The sequence below is a fragment of the Centruroides vittatus genome, unplaced genomic scaffold (assembly GCF_030686945.1).
Source record: "Centruroides vittatus isolate TY-2023 unplaced genomic scaffold, ASM3068694v2 contig_439, whole genome shotgun sequence".
In the NCBI taxonomy this organism is placed as follows: Eukaryota; Metazoa; Arthropoda; class Arachnida; order Scorpiones; family Buthidae; genus Centruroides; species Centruroides vittatus.
Genome location: NW_027122239.1, coordinates 3,163,431 through 3,190,065, shown reverse-complemented (window position 1 = coordinate 3,190,065; position 26,635 = coordinate 3,163,431). Strand labels below are relative to the sequence as shown.

The window sequence follows — 26,635 nt, the reverse complement described above, 5'->3', positions numbered from 1 at the left end:
TCAAAAAGAAATGTGTAAATCACACAAAAGTTTCACTACAATACATACATGTTTTTACTTAAAGAGAAACAAATCCAAACTGGGAAAATGTAGATATAAATCACATCAGTAACCTTCATTTTATTCCAGTAATATCTTAAAAACCACAAACATTTTCGAACAGCCTGACTGTCCTGCTTCAGGTCAATTATATGTGTTTCATTTAGAATGTTTGTTCTTTCTCCTAGGCAAAAGAACGAACCTTCTAAATGGAACACATATAACTGACCTGAAGCAGGACAGTCAAGTTGTTCAAAAATGTTTTTGGTTTTTATGATATTACTAGAATAAAGGAAGGTTACTGAGGTGATTTATACATACATTTTTCAAACAAGAACAAAATGGAAATTAAAGATGTGATCTTAACATATTATGTAGGAAACACATGACACTTAGAAAAGAGCCAACAATGAACACTACTGTGAAATGGTTATACATTATAAGGAAATGAAATGATATGCATGAGAAGCAGCAAGTAGATTCCATGAGCACTTTCTAACTGGTCCAAGATGACATTTTTAACTAAAGCAAAATAAAAGTAATTATTTTTGTATTAATTTATACAGGATTTGTCTTTTATCTTTTACAATCAAAGAGTATTTGCACATTATGCTAAATCTTCATAAATTATTTCCTTCTGCTATCTTTGTGCTCGAGAGAAATGGGAAAAATTTAGAATACATTTGCCATGCAATTACTGTGCATTATAAACATGACTATTTTGAACAAATTAATTTTATTGTAAATATTGTGAGCAAACTAATGCACCATAAACAATACTTGAAAGATCTCTTTTATATCTGCATAAATGTTAAAGTGAACACACTATATTTTTTCCTTTGGTAGTATTTTGTAAGATAGGATTCTGTAACTGAGTCATATTAATTAAATATTGTAATATTTACAATTATTATTTCTTCCTGAAAAGATTTTAAAAAATTAGCAAAAAGTCTTTAAACTTATTACAACTAAAGATTAGAGAAATGCGAAATGCTTTAAAAATTAAATTTAACTAAAAACATATACAATTTAATAGATAATTTTTTTATTGGAAAATATATATATATATATATATATTATATATAAATTATATATATATATATATATATATATTTAAATGAAATTTGAAAGGTAATAATTTTTTATTCAAAATTTTAAGTTCAATTACTTTTAACCAACTATCATTAAAATATACATAAAAAGCTTTTTGTAGTGTTTGCTATTGATTTGATTAAATAATGAAGACGTAAGACTCTAAATGTTGCTCAATGAAATACTGAGAATAATAAAAGAATACCATTAAAAAACTGAAGACTAGTAAATGAGAGTTATTCATTAGAAATGTCATATTGAGGAAAGACAATGATAACATGCTTGACATGAAGCAATGTTTATTTTGCTTTTCAATGAACATTGTATTTTATATACAAGGCATTGAACCTCTACTTGCAGTACTGTAAGCCTCCAATTGACATGCAATTAAATTGGTCACACAAACTGGATATCATTATACTGGGGGACAATATTTCATGTATTCTTTACTTGGATGTATGTGTTTAAGAATTTCAGTATTGTACTGTAGTTAAAAATGAATAAAAGCTTTGAAAAGTAAATGTATACATTTTTTATTTTATGTATAATCAGTATATTATTCAAATGTTTTATTTTATTTTTTAATTGTATAATATAATATTACTTTATAGTTTTTTTTTTTAAACTATAAAAGCATAACTGTAAAGACCTTGTTCAAAAATTAAATCAAAATATGCTGAAAGTCATGTTGAATCATATTAATGCATTATTATGACATACAAGTAGAAGTATTGGAATTACATAACTATAATGTCATATTTTCAATTTGTAAACATAAAAATTTTCATTTTGCTTTATTTTATAGCCATCTGAAGATCATCCTGGTTCCCATATAGATTTTGCAAAGAAAAGGCTTCAGCTTGGAGAAAGTTTATATTTTAAAGTTTTAGAGAATATTATTATAATGGAAAGGAAGAGACTTCCCCCATTGACAGATCTTTCAGTAAGTATTAATTTATTATTAAAATTTGTAAACTATTTGATGAAAGCCAGAAGTTAATTTGAATAAAACAAATATATTTCTCCTGATTAAAACACGAAATTTTAACTACATCTTTGATAAACTGAACATTTTCGCTTATATTTTTATTTGTAAAAAAAAAAGTTTTAAAATCTATGGGATAACTTTGAATCTAACTTATTAAAAATTTAAAATACACTTCATAAACTTGTATTTTGAAGTGATGAATGTAATAAAACTTAATTTTAGACAAGAAAAATTTTATTATAATAATTGTCTATAATTGTATACAGTTTATTTTCAACTTTTCCACAAGTAAAAAATATTGTACTGAATGTGAGGCATAGAATATGGAGTAGATACTTTAACCTGTTGGCACATGCTAGGCACTAATCAATTTTTAATTAGTTAGTGTAAAAATTCCAATTGTTTGAAAAATCTGAAAAAAATTACTACCTGACTAATTTTCCTTTAATTTTATGATGCACAATTCAGTTTTTGCTTAAAGCGTTTCATTATCTTTATTTAATAATTGGTGTCAAATCAGCACTGTTGCACACATGATCTCAGATTTCAATTTTCTAATTTCCTGCCAGTTGCTGTTACAAAAAATAGCAGCAGCATGTGCACTTCTTTGGCTTATAGTCACATTATTTTAAAGTGAATAACTTCTAAAAAACTGAAATTGGATCCAGAAATAATTTAATTTTTTACATTGGTATTTTTTAATCATTTTATAAAGTTTTATGACACCATGCTCATATAATTTTTGTATTTTTTTAATTTAATGAGTATGAAAATGTGAGCAACTGTAATATATAAATTAAAGAATTTTCGTTTATTAACTGCATCTAGGCGTATATGTATCCAGCAGATATGTGGCAGTTTTTTTAAATTTAATTTCTTAAAATAAAACAGTTGAAGTGTGAGATTTTTAGTATTTCTCAACTGATATGTTCTGAAGAGATTTCCACAGTAGTTTTCAAGTTTATTTTCCAGGGAAATTTTATGAAAACCAATACCATTTTCCACCACCTGCAGTAAATTATCACGCACCGTGAGAGCACCGTACTCTCACAATTGTTATGTGCAACAGTTGCGATTTAATAAAGTAACTATGTAGGATATTTAACTCTTAGCACAATGCTATACATTATATCTTTTTCTCCTGGTTTCAATGACAGGACCAATCCCAATACATTTCAAATAAGTCATTGCAGTTTTTTTGGACAATGTGATTTTCTCGCTTCAGTGTTATTGCCCTGCTGTCTCACAATCAGCTGTATGATAAGAAATCTAATACTTTCAATTTTGCAACAATTAAAATTTATGTTCATAATGTAGCAATACCATTTAGTAATTGTGACCCAAACATTTATTTGGTAATTTTATAAATTATTAAATATAAAATTATAGAATTCATTACTGACAATAGTAGTTGTCAAATCTGAAACAAAACATTCCTCTGAGTGAAAGAAAACAATTTGTTATTCAACCCATTACTGACAGAGAAGGAAGTTTTTGAAATCAAAGTAATAAAAAAATTAGCAGTTTATTTATTGTACTTCACAGTGGGGACTGCCAGAGTTGTCTATTCTCAGGAGAAAATAAACAAAGTTTTACTACCCTGAATTTGAAAAATAATACAATCCTGTGAAATTTAACAAATCTGATGTCAATAAGATAAAGTTGAAATTATTTATAGTGAGTTGATATTTGATAAGTTTAGTATTTGCATTTTACAGATCAAATTACAGAACAATATAAATAAAAATCTCAGGTATTTAACCCAAAAGTATTTTATACTTTTAGATAGTAGAGAAAACGTAGAAATCAAAAATATAATCATAGTCGAGCATATATATCAGTAAAAATATAAAAATGCATTAAAATAACACTTTCTGATGAACATCTGAAACGAAAAAGTAATTGAATCGATTCCTGTTGCCATATTGATTAATGTGCCACAGTAATTAATTGATTCTGAGCTTGTCGCATTGATTCAAATAAAATAATTTATAAAAATTAAAATAATATAGTCAATTATTTTATATACACATTTATCTGTTAGCAATAATATTGTAAAACACACTGCACTTATAGTTTAGCATTTCTGATAATATTTAATTAATTTTTGAATTTTATTATATTTTATATATGAAAATCTAAAAAAAAAACATAAATGCATAAAACTTAATTTAAAAAATATTTGCAACTTCAGACAATACAAAGATATCAGAATCCATCAAAAAAGTTAGTTAATAATAATTAAAATCAAGAAAAAAAATTTTCAAGCTAACGAAATTTCTGTTGTAAAAAGTAAAGTATCTGATCATGTGACACCTGTCTCCCCATCTTGGGTAACCAAAGAAACCAAGGTTGAAATAAGAGCCTAAACTTCAGTAGAAGTAAAAACACACATCGGCGCATGTCTAGGACAATAAACTTGAATGGGAGCAAAGACAAAACATGACATCTTGTAATATATGCTAATTATCTTCTAATATTAAAAAATTAAAATCTTAAATAAATTATCATCAAATTAAGATTTTTTGACTGAATTTGACTAGAAACATATTGAGAAACTGAATTAAAGTAAAAATACTGGTTTTTTTGATGATAAATTTCATTAATTAATTTTTTAAATTGGTGCTGGATTGACCATAAGTGTGCAATTTATATTTGATGGCACAGATGTGTGACGATGGGTTAACATCACTGAAAGAGAATTTTATGATGTGCAAAATATCTTATTGAAATTATTTTTTATTTTTTAATGTCAATATAAATACCGTATTTACTTGAATATAAGACGATCTTGCATATAGGACGAGGTGTGACTTTAAAGATCAAAATAAAGAAAATTAGGTTTATTAAAACAATTCTAATTTTACTTTGTTTAATCACAAGTAAAATATCAAATGAACGTAAATGCACACATTGCCCCGCAAAAATTATTGGCATTTTAAACCAAGGAAAAATCTTGTAAAATCAACAACATAATTTGTTCATGTAAAGCAGGACAATCAGGAACCTTTTTTGCCATTTCTTAACAGTCAAATTCACTCTTTGTCGATTACATTTATGAGTTTCTTCGAATTATGATTTCCAAATAATCATCTGTTTTCATGTGGGAATGAATTAAAACTTATATCGGGCTCCTGTGTAATTTTGGAATTCAATTCAAAAGCTTTGCTTTTCCTATTGCTATTCATCTTTACTCCTGACAATACGCAAGAATGATTCAAACGACCCAGATAAAATACTTTTGTTTTTAAACACCAGAAGGTGAGAATTCAGTAAAAAGTGCAAATACACAGTTTACAAAAACGAAAAGAATCCTTCGCTTGCACATATAGGATGACCTATGCTTTTGAAGCAGTGAAAAATGGATAATAACCCTGTCTTATATGCAAGTAAATACAGTATGTAAATAATTGAAGAAGTGAAAAAGGTTTTATTTTATAAATAAATAATTTCCTTGTTTATATGATTAAACATTTTTTTATAAAATGAAAAAATAAATGTATTTTAATGTAATATATTTTTACTAAAAAACTTGTTGAAGTTTTTTTTATTTATTTATATAATCTTACATTCACCAAACCATATGAACCATACTGCTAAAATTATAATTGCATGTTTTATTTTTAAAATATAGTCTATATCAGATGTAATCTATTATCATGCTGTTAAATTGGGATGTAAAATAGTATTTTGTATTATATATTTTGATTTTATGATTTAGAAATAGCTTTATTATGTGGACATTGTAAATCAGTAATACTATGTTAAATGAACATAAATTCAATAAACATTTTGAAAATGAGGTTATTTAATAATTAAATATGATAGCACATGGAAACTCTTTGATTATATATAAATTTTAATATTATTTTCTTTTATAATTTATATACTTATATATTGCTTAATAGGAACTCTTGGAACGTGATATATTTCATAAAACTTTATTTGCTTGCTGTCTTGAAATAGTACTTTTTTCTTACAATTCACAACGGTAAGTCAAATAGTTTATTTAACTTTAAATAAAATATACAGTTTAAAATTTTTTTAAATGATAAATTTTAATCATTAGAAGTAAAAAAAAAACTTTAATTTACTGGTTTTTCTTTGAAAATTACTTGTGATAAAGGTAAAAAAAAAGAGAGAAACTAATTAAAAAAATAACAGCAGAAATATTTAATAATTAACAAATTTTACAGTTTATTTTAATTTTAGGTAATAACCTTTTAACAAATAAAATAACAAAAAAAAAATTACCATTATCATTGTAAAAATATAGTCAATTGAAAGAATAATGCAAGAAAAAACTTCAGCAACAAATAGTATTTACAGAAGTTTAAAAATAACTTTTTAAACTTTTACAGATCATTAATTATTTCTGTTTTTACAGATTAAATATTAAATGTATCTGAAATGAATTTTCATGTTGAATTTCTTAAACACTGCTTATATGTTGATTGCAAATTTTAGTTCACTTTTATCAAAGCTTACAGAAATCAACCAAATATGCTTGTCAGTCACTTTTTGTAAAAGAAAATAATAATAATAATAATCTCAAGTATACTGTATAAAAATAAATAAAATAAAAAATAAATATTCTTTAACATGCTTATCTTTATTTTAAATGAATCATTTAAAAATTGTTATATGTTTTTCAGAACCTTTCCATGGATTTTACAAGTTTTTGAAATTCAACCATTTTGCTTTTATAAAGTAATAGAATTACTTATTAGAGCTGAAGATGGACTCTCAAGAAATGTTGTGAAACATCTTAATCATGTAAGGAATTTTATGTTTTATGGTATAAAGTATTTATAGGGAAAATGTGATTTTATATACGGGGAATGCAAAAGTAAGCATACAGTTGTTATTATGGAAAAGAAAAACATACAGGGAGAAAACAGGAAGAAATATGTACAAATTAAATCATAAATAAGGAATATGAACTAATAAAACATAATAATAATGAACACCAAACATTTGTATTTCTTAGATTCTCAACTGTATACCTACTTTTACACTCCTCCTGTATATGTATATATAGAAGTATAAAAAATAAAAAGCACAGAATGGCAAAGCTAAAAACATAACTTGATTTCATTTGGTGTCTTGATTTTAAATGACAAAAATTTATCAAAATAATTTCTTTCAATAGGATTACAACTGCGTGTGTGAAAATTTTTAAGCTAGTTTGAAAAACAAATCAGTCCTTACAGTTTAATAAAGTGAAAATTACATTACAGATACTAGATATATCTTCACTGCTCACCATGTCAAATCACCAGGAACAACTATTCTCCACTGCAGAGATGACCTTTCTTTGTAGGCTACTACTCTGCACAAGTATGTAAAACAGTCTAAAAAGAACATGTTACAAAGAAATGTTATATTTTAATTGTGTTGGTATTATCACCTGTGGACATTTTAGACTCTTTTACATATTTGTGCAGAGTAGTAGCCTACAAAGAAAGGTTGTCTCTGCAATGGAGAATAGTTGTTTCTGGTGATTGGACATGGCGAGCAGTGAAGATACGTCTAGTATCTGAAATGTAATTTTTACTTTATTAAATTGCAATTTCCGCCAACCCTTTTTACGAAAAAATCAGTTTTTACAGATTTGAATTCCATATCACAGAATTTCATATTACAGATCTGCTTAATTAAATAATAAATGCTATATAATTTTAATACACCATATTGATGAATTCATAATACACACAATAAAAAATTTAAATACAGTAAATTACATAGTTTATTTAAAATGGCCATTGGTAATTTACATATTAAAATTATAACAAACAATATAAAAATCTTTGTCATAAATAAAAGTGTTAGTGTTTTTCCGGTTTTCAATAGTGACCAAAAATGGTGGATAGTGAAGGCAAAGATTTTGTATTCTTCGTTATAATTTTAATATAGTAAATTACCTTTGACTGTTTTTTAAAATTATATTAGGGACCACAATATTCAAAAACTAATAAATAAAATTAAATTAATATAAGGCTATAATAAAATATTTTTTTAAATTAAAAAAGCAAAAAGTATTATATAACTGTATAAAAGTAAGTAAATGTAAAATGATAACAAGAGCCCCATGGGTTTATTCAGTCCCATGTTGGACAATTGATTTGGAAGATATCTTACATACGTGGGCTCTACTAATTGATCAACTATAATAGATCCTGATAGAACATTTCCTGTTGATACTGTTACTGTTGCGGAATTTTTGAGTTGTCTCTGCTGTGTGGTAGCAGGATTGATGAAAGGAAAGGATCCTCCTAACAGAATTGGATCATTTGGGAAAACATCATTTCACATCAAATGGAATTTTAGTGCTATAAGAATTGATAGCTGTAAAGAACAGTTTAACATATGCCAAAAAATTACACAAAAAATGACTGTTTGACTGATAGACTGTGCATAGAAAATTTTGTCTACTGCCTGCCTAGAAAAAAATGGAAATTGATATGTGATGAACAGTATGTCAGTTGTCACTTGTGGTGAAACCTGGCTACAACAATTTTTTTATTGAGTGCAAACAGGCCAGCATAGTGTGGAAATCATCATTTTAATTCAACTCAGAGCAGAAGTTGTTCCATCTGTTTGCAAATTAGTGATCGTCATTTTCTTTGCCAGGGATTATAGTACCAGTAAGTTGTCTCCACATAGAATAGTCACAAGACAGTACTGCCTGTTAGTTCTGCATACATTGTTGGATCACATCCATGAAAGCATCTCAATCTGCATTTTAATTGATGATGGCTATATTATGACAATGTACATCTGCATGCTATTAACATAGTGACTGAGCTTTTGGCCAAGAAAAACATCTCATGCATCCCATATCTACTGTACTCCACTGTACAACCCAAATTTGACACTCTGCAACTTTCTCTTATCTCCAATGCTGTATTTGAAGTTATAGAGAATTCATTTTCCATTCACAAAGCAGTGAGTAAAGCATTGGAGGCAATTCTGAAGAATATCTCAAAGGATGATTACTATACAGCTTCAAGGATTGGCAAAAATATTGACAGAAGGGAAATACTTTGAAAAACATCACAGTTGCTGTGCTCCAGAGTTGTTACTGTGTGAGAAAAAAGGATCTCAATATACTTTGATTCACTCATTTATTTAAAAATATAATTATGAAAATTGTTTATTACAAAGAGTTTTGAGTATTAGTATTGGATGAAATAAAATATGAAGTCAGTTTTTTGTTGTAAAATATTATAAAATTAACAAATATATTTGTAAACAATATGTGAAAATAAAGTTAAATAATTTTAATTTTAGATTGAAGAGCAAATATTAGAAAGTTTAGCATGGAAATATGACTCAAATTTGTGGAATGCAATTAGATCTTTAGGACTGCCTATTCCTTCTTGTGAAGATGTAAGATTAATTCTATTATTAGTAAATTGTTTTTGAAATAACTATTTTCTTAATTAATTAATTAATAATTATGTATTTTTTTGCAGGTATCACTGCCAAGTCAGATGCCTGGTTCACAAACAACAGGTCCACCTCCACAATTGGTTAGTTCACCATTAGCCCATCCAGCTGTTCGTCGTATAAGTGGAATTGAGCGACCCATTGCAAGGAAAGGTAAGGAAAACAAAATTTTTTATATGAGATTATTATGGAAATTATAATAAAGTAGAACATTTTATTTAGTGTTTTGATTGTTTACTCCAAAAAAGATATTAATTAAATATTATAAGGTTTCAAGTTTAAATAGGATACCTATAACAGACACTAAAATGTATCTTAAGGCTCTATCATGTGATTATATGCTATTGTTAAATATATTATATATTAGATAAACTAAACAAAAGGAGGATCAGAAATGGAGACATTCTTTTTGGACAGGACTGGGCTTAAAATGTATTATATGGAAAGTGTAATAAACCTTAGCTTTCTAGATGTAGATGGTTTCATTTTTTTGTAAAATGGATTTAAACATTAGAACATACAATGTATATTGCTGATTGCATGCCACTTTCAAAATTGGATATAGTCATCAGTCAAGTAACAAGGATTTACATGAAGGAGACTGTGTTTGATTTCTTTCTTTTTTAGTTTGTTTTTCCATCTACTTTTTAAAGTTTTATTCATAAAAGTAATTAATAAATTATAAATTAATATTTTGTGTAAAATATTTTAATTAAATATTTGTTTAATACTTCAGAAGAAGCTAAACATTTTTCCATTTCTTTTTTTTTTAGTATGAGGGCTATTTTTTAAATAAGGTCTGTTTGTGAATGAAAGTGAGAATAATGCGCAATCACGGCAGTATGCATACGCTTCTGCTCTGGGCAAGCTTGGCTCGCGTTTTGACGCCATTTGCAGCCATATCGCCTGTCTGTATGCTGAGCTGTAGAAGTTTAAAATGTTTAAGAAAATTGAGTCTCCCACCAACTGTGAGATACGATCTGTTATTTGATTCTTGAATGCAAGAAACTTGGCAGCAGCGGAAATTTGCCGTCAGATTTGTGAAGTTTACGGTGATAATGCTATGAGTGACAGTAAAGTTCGAAAATGGGTAAGAATGTTCAAGGATGGGCGAGTTAATGTGCATGATGAGCCACGCCCTGGCCGACCTTCTCTGATTTCTGAAGATTTGATTCGTGATGTGGATAACAAAATTCGAGAGGACCGACGATTCACGATTTCAACGTTATCAATTGAATTTCCACAGATTTCAAGATCAGTTTTGTATACCATTGTTTTGGAGAAACTGAATTATCGAAAATTGTTTTCTCAGTGCGTTCCAAGACTGCTTTCTGACGATCACAAAACAAAAAGATTAAACAGTGCTTTATCGTTTTGACTCGATACGATCATTCACACAGTCCAGACCTTGCACCCAGTGATTTTCACTTGTTTCGATACTTAAAGGAGTTCCTTGGTGGTCAACATTTCAACAACGAAGAAGAAGTGAAAACTGCAGTCGTGGATTGGGCTTCTTGACAGGCGGCAGATTTCTTTGAAGTTGGAATTCAAAAAATTGTTGAGCGGTATGACAAATGTTTAAACAATATGGAAATTATGTAGAAAAGTAGATAAAAGTATGTAGAATATGGGAAAAAATATATTTCAACTATATTTACAGTATTTTTCTTCTTATTAAAAAACGGACCTTATTTAAAAAATAGTCTTCGTAAAATACTTATTCTGCCTGCATATTTATTCACTCTCAATTGTTTATAATCTCATTATGCTAAATCATTTAGATAAACATACAAGAATAAACACAAGTCATAAGTAATGTTGGTTTCCAAAGTACTAATTTCACACCACAATGCAACTTTTACTTTGCACCTATATGTGAAAAATTTATCTTTATTGCTTTATAAGTGTTGCTAATTATAATACATAAAAGTGAATAATCTATATTTGATAATTTCTGTAGAGTTATTAATGGCAATCAAAATAAATTATTCAGAAGAATATTCAAGGCTTGTATTATTGTTTGAATTTAGAAAAAATAATATTGTAATGAATAATATATGTGTATACAACAGTGAAGCTCTAAATGTCAAAAAATACATTGTTTAGTATTGATTCAAGAAATTTAAGGATGAAAATTTTAACTTCAGCAAAATAAGTAATTTCAATAAACTTAGAGAAAGGAAAAATGTTTAACTTTTTCCAAAGTACTAAATAAATATTTAATTAAACTAGTTTATACAAAATATTAATAATTCATAGTTTATTAATTACATTTATGAATAAAATTTCAAAAAGTAGATAGAAACAAAATCAGAAAAGAAATTGAACCTGGATCTCCTTGTGAATCCTTTCTGCTTGACTTACAGCCATCACCAATTTCAAAAGTGGCTTACAATTAGCAACATATATAATGTGTTCTAATGTTTAAGTCTAATTTACAAACAAGTGAAAGTTCATCTATGCCTCATTATCTAGGATTTTATTACTCTCACTGAATCCTACATTTTAAGCTTAGGCTGCTAAATAGCATTGCTTTTCACATTAGTCATAGCTGAGTTAAAACATCTGACTTTATCTATATAAGCACATCCATGTATTTGGAGAGAGAAAAATGGCTTTGACATTTTCAAAATACCAGCTTAGACATGGCTTCAGTTAACAAGGTTTTGTTCTTGGGTTAGATAGAGGCTTACGTTTGAAAAGTCCAGTTTCTTTGGCTACCAGTTGTGAATGCAGCACTAGTCCAAGTATGGCTACTGCATTACAATCATCATCACAAACACACCATGGATAACACCAACCCAGTCAAAGTGCCTCAGCGGCAACGCAACTACTCAAGGCCAGAAAACCATGCATGCATAGGAAATTAATGAATTCATCATTCTTATTTGTTATACAATTACTAACTTAAAACATGCATGACTTGTATAGGCAAACACTACACCTGGAAATGTTACATCTTAACAATAGCACATACATCACATTACAGAAAGCAGCCATACTAAACAAGTTACTTAAAAGATTATTAAACACAGATATGTACAGTACACAAACAGCACATAATTACAATAGTTGTTATGCTGTAGTTATACCTTGAACTTGATCTAGCATATTAGACACTATTATTGACTAAGTAGGATACAATCAACCATCTGCTATTATTATAATAGATGGTTGATTGTATAATAATAATGATAAAAATGATGTAAATCTATTATTATTAACTCTTTCTTGACTGGAGTACCCCGATCTGTCGTACCCCTAATTGTTAAGCAAATAGTCCAGGGTACTGATTCATCCATACTCTGTTAAAAATCGATTTTTATAAAATTTATTGACTGTAGATGTCAGCACTTGATGGCAGCATCTTGTTTATTGTCTGTTTCACATATTTTTGTCCAGGTGATGTTTTGTTGACTTAAAAAATTTTAATTAATGCTTTTTTTTTCTTAATTTTTCATTTCCTGATATTTTTTTTATTTCATTTTTAGCATATTCATGCAATAATATTACTATAATAAGTTCATTCATGCTATAATAAGTTTATTCAGCTATAATATGTTAAGGCGTTATAAATATTCAAGTTGTGATCTTCAGTTCAGATATATATTTTCTTATTTTTTATTTTAATTGAAAATATCAGCAAATGTTACATGTATTGCTACTGGTAATCATATGTTTATTACAGAAATATATAATCTCGTTCAATATGAAGTGAATAAAGTATATTAGTTCATTATATTAGTTGACAGCAGAATAAAGTTTTGATTTCAAACAAATGTTTGATATAATGCGCAATAATTTCACAACGAATAAATGTACATGCATAAGTGTTATATTGAATTGTACAAAACAATATTCTATGTCTTTCTGGCTCAGTGTCAGCAAAAACTCTGTAACTAGACAATATTAATTTTGACAAAATGTTACAAATTATCAAGTTTAAATGTCAGTTCTGATATATACAATTTTTCTTCTTATAAATTTTTCTAATAAAATGTATTGAAAAATATCGTATTTTAAAACTAAAGATATTAACAAATATATGTGATATTTTTTTCATATGAATATAACAAAAATTTGATTTTCAGTGAATTTTTAAAATAATATCACCTGAGTGACCTTGACTGACCTATATTACCCTTGGCTGTTTTACAACATAAATGTAAACAGAGGGGTGTAGCAAATGGCCAAGAAAGAGTTAATATTATAATGCATTACTCAAAATAAATCAAAAGTACGATTTTTAAATTCATTTGCAAACCAAATAACTACAGCCTAAATATAATTCAGTGATAGCTATTTGGTTAATTGAATTATTAAGGAGTTTGAGTATATTGATAGATTATTGTTTATAAATGATATTTGGTTTTTATTCATAGCACAATAAAACTAAATCAATTCTTATAAAATAATAATAATGAAGGTTTTATTACATTTACTTATTATAATTTCAGATCCACAATCTCCTGTAGGAACTACAGTAGCAGAATGTTTTCAGTCTCCAACTGCAGGAACCCCACCATCCAGTGCCAGGCGGCGACTCTTTGGACCAACACAATCAAATGCTGTTACTGTTGCTGTTCCACAACCTCAAGCTCAGAATACTGTTGGAGATCAGATACCTACAGTTACTCCTGCCAGTTCTGCTGTGATGAGTCCTGGAAGATCATATTCTATAACATTACAACGTAAGTTAATACTTTCCATTTTATAATTTATAATTAAAGTTAAGAGAATAAACTTTTATTAAATTTTTACATCATTAGTTATACTTCTGATTAATTCTAGACTATGTTTATTTTAAAAAAATCTATTTAAAAATGTTACTTTTATTTACAATAAAACTTGATTGAGCGGTTTGAGCAGTGATGCAAAAACATATTTTTCTAATAATTAGTTTACAACAGTTCAGAAATGCATAGATGATGATTAACTTTAACACACAATTTTTGACTTTTTTTTTTTAATTAATAATTTTAATTTGAATTAATTGTGAAAATTTTTTTGTAATATATTACATGACCTGAGAACTCAAACCAGTGAAAAGTAAGCTGAAACAATCCTATTAATTACATTTTACATATTAGACACCTACACAATTCATAATAAAAAAAATTTTTTTTAATTTATTAGTTGGCATTTTGAATACATTACCTATAGCTTAAGTAAATAGTTGTGGCTTAATTGTTATTGTATGTATTTGTATAGTTTATGCTAAACAAAATTTTGTATTTATGAAATCACATTATAGAAATTAGGGTTTCTCAAACGGGATTCCGGGATCCCGGTTGTTTTTTTAACCTGGGAAATTTTTCTTATCCCGGGAAATTGCAAATTTCTTAAAAATTCACTTTTTTCTTATTTTACGTTAAGGTTGAGGAAATTTTGCAAATAGAAAGTATCATTAACTCATAAACTGTCAGAATACATTTATATTTATTAATTTTAAACCTACTTATTAGTTTTTTTTTTTTTTAATTTTTGCTCATTATGGCTCGTCACAAATGGTCAATAATCAATACGTAGCTTATATGTGGCAGGACTCTCAAAATTCTTTACCAGTAATATCTGGAATAAGTGTGCTTATGCTGTCTTAATTTTTAACCATGCTTAGAAGCTTCAATGACTGCGTAACACCAAGTTGTGCAAATTGGGCAAGGATACAAACGAGTACGAACTCAGTGAGTATGAAGTTTTTCTTCATAATCTGATTATTAAAGACAAACGAACTGCCGAATTATTGGGCTATGATGTTTCTATTAAAGTAGTCGAGGTAGACAAATCAAGAATACTAGAGAACAAAAGAAGTACTACAATCTCGAAAACGAACTAGAAATCTTTCAGGATACAGATGAAAACACATAATATTTGTCTTCTCTTAAATGCATTAAACACGATTCCAATCACATCAATTGAATCGGTAAAGGCATTCTCGGTAGCAAGACTTTCCATTACTAAAATAAGAATTAGATTGAGTGATTGGAGTATTGACTATCTTTGCTTTTTAAAATCTTATAAAAATTTAAATATTTTGTATTATATTTTATTTAAAAAATCAAAAATTACCTTCTAAGTTAGAAGTTTGATCTAAATTCATTTTTCTTTAAATTTTCAACTCAATTCAAAGTCATTTTTTATTGTTGTATGCAGTTTCCAGCAAACTTTAATAAATTTTTTCTATTTGTGAAAATTTCTACGTAATTCAAAGGTAATTTTTAATATATATCTTACACAGCATTATTAACTTAATATGATTTTGGAGGTTGCAGAACGTATTAAATTACTTTAAACAATGAAAAATAATTATATCATTTGATTTCATGATATTTTGTATATCTTAAAAATAATTAATTTTGTCCCAAGATTTCCCGGGATCCCGGGAAACAGTTCACTTTTATCCCGGAATCCCGGGACAAGCAAAAGACTGGGAAATGAGAAACCCTAATAGAAATGGTGTTTTTAATTTTAATGAATTAATTACTGACTGAAAACAGAATTGATAAAGCTGTTTAAGTGGACTATCAACCTGACAATTAACTCTTGTTGATTGCAGATTCAAGCTTCTCATCTCTTGGCCACTCAAATTAATGAATTGGTGAAGAATCATACTTTTTTTAAACAGCTTCTCCACCTCTAGTTGACTTATTACATGAAGAAATTTTATAGATGTATTTATTTTCAGCAGAGGAATTCTATTTAGATGAACCATATTTCGATATCTTTAATCTAAACAAATGATATGCTTTTATTTTATACTTGAGGGAAGATGAAAAAATTTAATTATAAAAAATTTAACATTTTACATCATCAGCAAAAAGTTATAACACTAAAATTTAAATATTTATCAGAAATTTGAATTAAATTTTGCTAATCAAATATAATTTATTTATTTAATGATTTATTTAATAATTACTAAGCAAAAATTACATAATAATTTGCAATTGCAGAATTGTCTTATAGTACATCTGGTCACCATCATTGTCATTTTGATAAATGTGTTGACTAAAACTCTTTTCCTCAGTTTTGTGTGACTCTGCTAACTTAACTTCCTTGTATTTCACTTGTGAATGTGCAAACCTTTGCTAGGATAGATTTATCCATCTGGGTTATCTTTTAAAAATCTAGTTATGTTTGCCAGCATTCCTTTAGAAATCTGTTCTCCTTATTTAGATTGTAGATTGTTAAAGTACAGGAGTAAAACTTTGTATTTTACAATATGCAGTCTAAAAAAACATTCTTATAATAACCAAAATTATTTAGTATTGTGTTTTATTTGATTAATTTAAAATATTAATATTACAATGTTATACATACTAATTTTTTAGATTTATAATTTTTTTTTATTTGTTAGAAAATTTAAAAACACCAAAATTTACATTAATATGTAATATAAACTATCTTTTAGTATTATGAACTTCAAAAGCAAGAAAAGTAATATATATTTTTGTGAATATTTTCAGTATCTTCACATTTACAATAAACCAATAGAATACGAATATCAAGTTTTCTAAGTTTGAAATCTTATGTTTGATTTTTTTAAAACTAAATTTGTACTAATAGTTAATAATATGAACTTACTTTAAATAAAAATCAAATATAATATTTCTTCTTCAACATGTGTTTTTGAAGTTTGTAATTTCAGCTTTACATTACATATTCTTTTGTTTACTTTTACAATTTATAATATTAATACTCATAATTTATTCACTTCTAATATTTTAAATAGTAAATGTAGTTATACTATTATACATATATATAATAAATTTTTTTTACATCATTCATATGGAATAATCACCAAAGAAAAAGCATAATGATTTTCTCTGTTTTTGTTCTACAGCAATACAAAGTGATAATGGCATAGCCTATATTTCCATTCCTACATTTACATTGTCTACTACACAAATACCAGTGCCTGCTAGTACAACTGCAACAGGAATTCCAACTCCAGTTGCAACTCCGGAACCAACTGTTACTGTTGCAATGCCTACTGTAAACAAATCAACAAACAAGCCAAAGAGAACAGGTTCTTTGGGACTATTTTTTCGAAAGGTAATCTAAAGAATTATTAAAATTAATGGCTAAATAATTATTGAACTACTTTCATTGCTTGGTTCTGTGCACATTATTGTAGCTACATTACACAAAATTTTCAATAATTATTTTTGTGAAATTTGCATATGCAAGTATCAAAATATAAAATTGAAGTCCCTACAAAAAGTAATATATTTGTTTACATTTTCTCATATGAATCACTAACAATATTCTTTTTATTTATTTATTTATTTTTTATTTTTTATTTTTTTGCAGTAAAGGACTAAAAATAACTGTCCCTAAAGATTAAATAAAAAATACTCAGATAAAATACAAACTAATAATAAAAGTTAAATAGACAATAAATCACTGACAAATAACGATAAGATATATAAGTAATGAAGTTATGAGATACTTTATACAAAACTCAAAAAAATTACATTGTAAAATGTACAAAATATAAAAAAATACAATTCAAAATATACAAAGTATAAAAAATATAATAAAAATATACATGAAAAATTTACAAAATATATAATAAAAGTAATAAGAATATTATAGAAAATATTAAGAAAATAAATTATATAGTAAAAATTTAAGATTGGAAGCTGTAGAAGCATAAGACAGACATTTGCATTTGTTTTTAAAATAGTTTAAATTACAAAATAAAATGTTTTCTGCCAGATAAGTATTTTGGAATCCTCTGTAAAAGGTTCTTCTAGAAATATTAAGTCTAAATGTAGAGATTATTAAACAAGTAGTATTTCTAGTTAACTAGTGGGGGATTTTTAAATTTAATTTAAGAATCACACACTGATTAACTAGAAAAGAGGCAACCATTAAAAAATTTAAAGTATAAGACTCAGTCAAAATATTTAATTCAACAAGAGAGAGGGGGCACACCAATTCTTGGTCTAGCTATTTCACCAGAATTGGTAAGTGGTAAGTTGGAAATTTATTAAAAAGAAGGTATGTTTTTTGAGTGAGAAGAGAATTAAATTGATGTTTGATTAATTTATGGAAAAAATGTTCAAAGATTTATGAAGATGTATGTTTTCAAAATTTTATATTTTTAAAATCTTATTGTCTTTTGAAGGTAAATGAATGTATATGTATTTATATTCTTTTTTCTATATTAATATATATTATTTTTTACTCTATTCACTCTCTGGGCACTAAAAGGCCTATTTATATTTTTATTTATTTCAAAAACTAACTATAAATGACCAATTATATATTGTGACATCATTACAATAAATGGCTGCAATTTTTAATCATAGTTTTAATTTATTTAATTTGAAATATATTCTCTCCACCTCAAATTAGTAGTAGCTTGCCCCTGTGCATCACACTTTTCCTTTAACAATAGAGTCATGCCAGTCATCTAACACCTTTCAGGAGAAAATTTTTGAATTGAAATAACACAACTTCTGGTTTGCATTGGAAATTTGTATATAGTTTAACATTTTCGTATCTGGTCTTATCTTTCATTTATCTAACTCTGTTTTTTGAGATTAAGGAAAGACACGCAGACAGTGACAGTGAGAATTCATAGGTCTATAATTTTTTTCAAATTTTAGCCCAATAAATTTACTGATTATCTATACACTAGATTTTAGACTGATATTTCAATAATTTAAACAAATTAATTTTGTTTGATGTAGGTGATTTGATTTGTTAAACCATTAGCCTAAATACAGACTGAAAAATCTGATATTTTAGTGATTGATTATTGAAAATCAGGCTTGGTTATTGTTTTTATATAGAATTTATTTTTATATTTTTTATTATATTTTAGAAAATTTTTTTAATATCAGATAATTTTCAACTTTTAATGAAAAACTGAAGTTTTATGAAATAATTTTTGTCTTTGTTTTGGTACACTTAAACTATGAGAGCATGATAGAAATAAATATTTTAGCCATATTTTCCTGAAATAATTTGGTAGGCATATTTTACTCAGAATATTTTCATACTGTTTTACACAGATATTTTGAATTATTCCGATTGCAGTTGGTTGTTTAGAATTGTTCTATTTAAAACTTAATCAATATGAGAGAAATTTACAAGAAAAATACAATTTAAAAAATTTTGCACATTTTTTTTGTAATATTCCTTCAAATTGAACAATTATATTTTTTCCAGAAAATTAATAATAAAGGTTTCTATTCTACATATTAACATATTTGAATAATCTTAACTTTTTATTCAAACTGTTAATATTAAACTCATATTTTAAAATAATCTTTGTAAAATAGTTTTTTAACTATAACTATCCTGTTTTCAAAATATTTACCACAGAAAATATAAATAATATTTTATTAATAAAATATTATTTATAAGAAATTAGAAAATTCAAATTAATATAAATTTTCATATATTTTAAAAAAAATTTTATATGCCTAAGTTTTTTTATTAATCTCCATTATGGTGGTAGATATTTAATATATGAATTATTACTAATCTGTTTTGAGATTAATCTTTAGTGATTTTATAAAATTATAGAATTTTTAAATTTAAATTAAGTGAAAATATGATATAAAGTGAATTATTTTATGTAAAACAAATCTTTAAATTTTTTGATTATCTTTAAAACTGATACATATATTAATGACTTGAAGAAATGAATTTTTATTATTAAAGTAAGAAATGTAAAACAATGAATTATCATCAGTTAACCCTTTCCCTGCCATCTGCCACGCCCCCTTATTTTGTAAAACGGCCAAGGTCAAAATAGGTAAATCAGGCAATATTATTTTAAAAATTCACCAAAAATTAAATTATTATTTGATTCATATGAAAAAAATCACATATATTTATCAATATAGTTAGTTTTAAATACGACATTTTTCAATAAAGTTTGTTTGAAAAATTTATGAGAAAAAAAAATAATATATGATAATTGACATTCAAACTTGAAAATTTGTTACTTTTTGTCAAAATTAACATTGTCTGGTTACTTTATTCTTATTGTCACTGAGCCAGAATGACGTAGAATATTGTTCTGTACAGTTTGATATTACATTTATGCACGTACGTTTATTCGTTGTGAAATTATCGCACATTATATCAAACATTTGTTTGAAATCTGAACTTTATTCTGCTTTCATCTAACATAATTAACTAATATACTTTATTCATTTCATATCAAACAAGACTATATATTTTTGTAATAAACATACGATTACCAATAGCAATAGATGTAACATTTGCTAATATTTTAGATTTAAAAAAAAATTAAAAATTAAAAATTAAAAAAAATATATAAAATATCAGAACTGAAGGTCATAACTTAAATATTTACGATATATTAACATATTATAGCTGAATAAACTTATTATAGCATAAATCAACTTATTATAGCAATATTATTGCATGAATATGCTAAAAATAAAATAAAAAATTATCAGAAAATGAAAAATTAAGAAAAAATAACCGATAATTAAAATTTTTTAAGTCGACAAAACACCACCTGGACAAAAATATGTAGAATGAACGATAAACAAGACGATGCCGTCAAGTGCTGACATCTGTTGTCGATAAATTTTATAAAAATCGATTGTTAACAGGGTAACGATCAATCGGTACCCTGGCCGTTTTGCTAAACGAATAGGGTAACGATAGATCGGTACCCTGGCCGGGAAAGGGTTAAGCAGTTTCATTCTACAGAGCAGTGCTTCCTAAACTTCTTTCATTCATGACCCCATTTTATTATGGGATTTTTTTTCATGACTCCAGGCCTGGTATTAAATATAAGATAAAGACATACAAATATAGCCTATAACTACTTTATTTATTTGCAAGCAAAACAATATACATAATTAATATATAAAAACCAGTTTTAGGATTTGTTTTAAGTATACAAATATTAATGAAAGTAAATTACGCTTTAACAATAATGAATAAAATCTGATTGTTTCTTCAAATTTGACTGTTTCAATTTAATTTTTGTGATTCCATTTGGTGTCGAGATCCAAAAAGTTTGAGAAACACTGCTTTAGAGTATAATAAGTAACTATCATTGTTATAATATGTGATGTTCCTTACATAGAGAACTGTAGCCACAACCATTACAGATTATAATTTAGTTAAACACTTAAATATCCAACATATCTTTTTTCTTTTATTATAAAAGCCAACAGTGTGCACTTGTAAAATGCATCAAGGATATAATAGGGGTCATATTTTAAATTGATAGTAGAATTTATATTCAAAGTTATTAAAATTATTAATGATTAAATATTGTGTGAATTTTTATGTGCAATTTTATATATATTAGGTTTATCATCTGGCTGGTGTTAGAATACGAGATCTCTGTGATAGATTAAATATTCTCGATGAAGATCTTAGAAGGAAAATCTGGACTTGTTTTGAATATTCGTTAATGCAATATACAGAATTAATGTGTGATCGTCATTTGGATCAGTTAATTATGTGTGCAATTTATGTAATTTGCAAGGTATAACTACTTGATTAAATAATGTAATTTTAAGAAATAAAAAATTATAAATTTACATTTATTAATAATGAATGATTATTCATAATTTTTTAAAATTAATTTCATTTCTTAACTGGTATGACACCATTCTTGTGGTATTTGACATATTTGGCAAATGCAACTAATTATTTTATTAAAAATATTAAACGAAACAAAACTTCTACTTTACTAGAACATTTAAAAGATAAAAAAAAATATGCATTCTTTAACCTTCTTAATTAATTTTAAGAAAATTAACCAACCAAGTTATAGAAAAACAAAGATTAATGTTGTTCTGATTACATAAACATTTATTTTATTTGTTTAAAATTTAAGATGACGAATTATAAGATTTTTTACATCAAAATATTTGGAGTTACATTTATTCTGAATTGTTCTTTAGGTTGTATTTTTTTTTATTTTTAATGAGTTTATACAAAAGAGAGAGATCAGTAAATTATAATATGCCTTATGTCTGATGATCTTATCTTTATTTCAATTATTATTATAATATTTGGAAGAATTTTTAAGTTGTAAATTTTTTAATAAGAATTTCCAATAATAAAAATTTGTTTTTAGGTTACAAGAGAAGACAAAAGTTTTCAAGAAATAATGAAATGTTATCGGCTTCAACCTCAAGCTGCAAGTCATGTAAGTAAAATGTTAAATAAATAATGCAAAACAAATCTTTGAAAAAACCCATTTACCTATCCCGTGTTATTCCAACATATTTCTGGTTGTGACATGCTGACCTTGACCGGATGACCCGAGATATCTCGTTACAGCATCAGAATGTTTTTGAAAGTAGATGGCACTAGTCGTTATAATTTTATATTAAAACTAATTTCCAAAATATCCAAAATATAATTTTTTTTCTTTTTACATTTATTAATATACATATATACACATATATATATATATATAATTTGTGTAAAATAAAAAAAAAAATAATTTTGGACGATATGATAGCCATGATTACTTTTTTCGAAAATGGGAAATTTTCGTTAGGCATTGACAAAAATTCAACTCGGGGTGACACGCAATGGAGAGAAATTTCGACATTTGTATAGGTTAATTTTACTGAAAATGCATTGTGGACGACCTCGTGGTCGTCTGGTTTTTCTCCACACTTTAGTAGAGGACGTTGAGGGTTTTAACTTTCTAAATGATTGCTTTATTCAGTGGGCAAGCCATTACAGTCCCCAATAAAACTCTTTCTGCTGGCTGCAGCATACTGTCACTGTTCCTGGCTGAGCTATTTAGTGTTTCTACAGGGTCTATCTTGGTAATATATGTTTCCGTATATTTGTTATATTTAAATGTATGTATATGTTTCTAGTTATATGTGGGTGTTGTACACTCTGTTCTAACTCTAACATTAGAATAGGGTATGTCGCTTCACCCGCTAAACCTTCTTTGTGCCATCACAAAGATTCTCATGTACCAACTATGCCTAGGCTTACCTGGGCCTCTTAGTGCTCTCTGAACGGGAAGACGCCTTTTTTGCATGAAAAAAAAAAAAAAAAAAAAAAAAAAAAAGATGTCATGGTTGAGCTGGCAAAGTTTGAACAATATTGCATTCAAAACCAGTGATACCAAAGAAGATTGGAGAATGAGAACGAGTCCCGCCTTGAGCATCAAAGTGATCACGTGTAGTAGTGAGTCTCTGAGACAGTCTTGTCCCAAATATGGCTTTGTTGTTTTACTTGTTTTATAATAGTTCAGACAGTGATTGGATTGTAAGAGTTGTTAGATACGTAGTAATCAGTAGTGTAGTCCTTTTATGAGTGCAAACTGTTCTTAAATATTCTTTCACTTTATTAACAAACCAAGATCTTCACAAATAACTCAATTGATGATTGATTGTGAAGCAGTCATTCTCTCAGACACTGGTTTTTTCTTTGCCATTTTGGACACAATTTTATCATCTGTCTAAACTGGATCTTTTTTACATTTGTTTTCCAACCAGCTGCCTTAATTAACTTATTTATCTTTGCAATGCAGCACATTATAGATTGACTTATTGAAAACAATAAAACTGTTTTTTTTTTTTTTGTTTTGTGAACCAAGAAAAGTACATACGACATTATTTTTTAATGGAGTTTTTATTAAGATTTCTGTTTTCTGCTAATCTAAACAACTTTTGGCCTTTTAACTGAAATTTAAAATCAAACAAATAGAAGAGAAAAAGATAATGCATGCTCCAGTTTTGAAAATTTAAAAAAATAATAATAATAATGCACATTTTATTATTTTAGTTGATAAAATTAGAGATATATGAATGATTCCTTTTCCTGAATCAGAAGAACTAATAATCTCCTATCACATTTCAATTATTTTATAGAAGTTTATTAATCTGCTCTCATAAAATTATAATGCAAAATATAATTATATTTATTTATTGCATAGTAATTGACATTGCAGGATCTCTTTTGATAATGATTGTAATGCATAAACTAAATAGCAGCATTTATCATTTACTGGAACAAAAATGAATTTTATTTTCATTTATTATACAGATCAGAAATTTTTGCTTTCTTTTGACACACCCATTCTATACTTCTAAAATAAAATAACCTAGATACAACTACCAACACAAAGAGCACATTTTATTTTTTAGTGTTTCTCATTTAGTATTTGCATGTGCTGTTTTCACTATGCCGCAATCAGAAACAAAGATGATTGCTTGTCTTTGTTTTTCATGTAATCTCATACAGCATAGTGATAACAACCTGTAGTAATAGTTAAAAGGTTTTATGATGTAAATACAGAATTTATATTTCCATAAAAATTACAGTGTGTTTTGTGTTAACAGATCATATTATCCATGATGTTGCATTTGATTGATTGCAATCAAAAATTGGTTATACCTGATATAGAGAGTATAAAAACAAAAAGATAACTTTAAATTTATAAAACAATAGTTATTAACTTACTGTCTGGATAATGGTTTTTTTTTTTTTTTTTTTAATTTATGATCAATCATTTGAACTTTGTATCAACACTTGTTCCATGAATCAAATTAATGTTTTTGAACATTTTTCAAACTTCATTTCTTGGTAATCATCATTGTCTAACATCCCAAACAATTGATGACCACAAGGCATAATTAGATATAATACTGGTATATAAAGATTGTGAACAAAATGTGTGAGGATTTGAAGTTATTCAGCACAAATACTTAATTTTAGAATTATCAGGAGTTTGACACAGTTTTACATTTAACAGTGATTTTTAGTCATGTAAGTGGAACTGTAAAGTTTATCTAAGATGGAGACAGCACATGCAATAGTATTTGCATGTGTACAAGTTGGTTTTACAGTTGGATAGTTTTTACTACCTGCAGATCGAGAGAGAGATATTGCTAACAGACAAATTTTGAAGAGAATTAAAATATTTTTTGTTTGGTTGACAAGGATATAGAGATATAGACAAAGAAACTAAGGATGAAAGTTGATAAAGCGTTACAATGAAGTTCAGGACAAAATTGATAAAACTGCCCTCCAGACATATCTCTCTGTTTTGTTTGACTTTTAGCCAATTGAATGTTTGGGCAAAGATCTGAAATGCTCATTTGCCAATCAGCATAATAAATTTGCACTAACTGGTTAAACAAAGCTCAGAGAAGGTCTACTGGGGGTTAAGTATAAAATTTGGATATTTGTATTTTTAACAGCAAGACACTGGTTTTTATTTTTAAGGTTAAGGTTTTTAGTTTTAGTTCTCTTTCTCCTCTTACTATTGTTTAAAATAAAAAAGTTTATTAATTCTGTAAAGTCATGGAGGGTTACAGTTTTTATATTCTGTGAGAAAAGTCACATTTTATTATTACATTGATTATTTATACACATTTATAATTGAGATAGCATCTTACTTGTTAAACTAACAAATTAAATTGCCCAAAGTTGGACATAAACACAACATCAGTTTGGAATCTCACAATGTTATAAAATAATTAAAGTATTGAGTATATGAGGTATATAGCATAATGACAATAAAATAACATAACTTTCAAACACTGAACTGTGAAATATGTTCAGGAAAAATCCGTAAAAGTGCAATTTACATGATACAAGATACTTGTAGCAAGTTAAAACTTAGTACTAATACAGTAAAAATCAAGATGTGGTGACTTTGATAATGATTGTGAAATGCAAGAAAATATATCAGAATCTTTTGATCAGTATAAGAGCGTCTGCTCGGTGACCATTAGATGTACAGGGTGTAGCATGGGAACTTCCTTATTTGAAACGCGTGCCACATAGTGGCTGTTACTCCTTGGAGAGTGGGGTTGAGCGCATTCGAAAGGGCGGTGCCTAATGTTTTTTCTATGGTTAGTTTAGTAACGATCACACAGTGGACAAGAGAGGAGCACGTGTTCACTGCGGCAACTTTTCCAACACTCGTTCAGTCATTGCAACCCAGCATGCATTCAGGAAACAGTTTAATATCATGCCTGCAGGTCATGTTCCTGATCAAAAATCAATTGTTCAGTGGGTGGACACATTTATGGATACTGGTAGTGTGCAGAAAAAGAAATTAGGACCTTCAAC

At 26.9% G+C, this 26,635-nt stretch overlaps 1 protein-coding gene across 4 annotated transcripts in view; it reads left to right on the top strand.

The window, feature by feature from the left end:
• Positions 1-26,635, top strand: part of LOC136977037 (retinoblastoma-like protein 1) — a 130,449-nt gene that overhangs the window by 71,878 nt on the left and 31,936 nt on the right. For all 4 annotated transcript variants that reach the window (XR_010881025.1, XM_067272469.1, XM_067272466.1 and 1 more), the window contains exons 11-19: positions 1,937-2,074; positions 6,028-6,110; positions 6,775-6,895; positions 9,413-9,511; positions 9,598-9,724; positions 14,029-14,262; positions 17,412-17,623; positions 21,885-22,064; positions 22,662-22,733. Coding sequence is in view for 3 of the 4 variants with exons in the window: in XM_067272469.1 (XP_067128570.1) it covers positions 1,937-2,074; positions 6,028-6,110; positions 6,775-6,895; positions 9,413-9,511; positions 9,598-9,724; positions 14,029-14,262; positions 17,412-17,623; positions 21,885-22,064; positions 22,662-22,733 (1,266 nt within the window). In the remaining variant the exon portion in view is untranslated. The remainder of the gene's footprint in view (positions 1-1,936; positions 2,075-6,027; positions 6,111-6,774; positions 6,896-9,412; positions 9,512-9,597; positions 9,725-14,028; positions 14,263-17,411; positions 17,624-21,884; positions 22,065-22,661; positions 22,734-26,635) is intronic.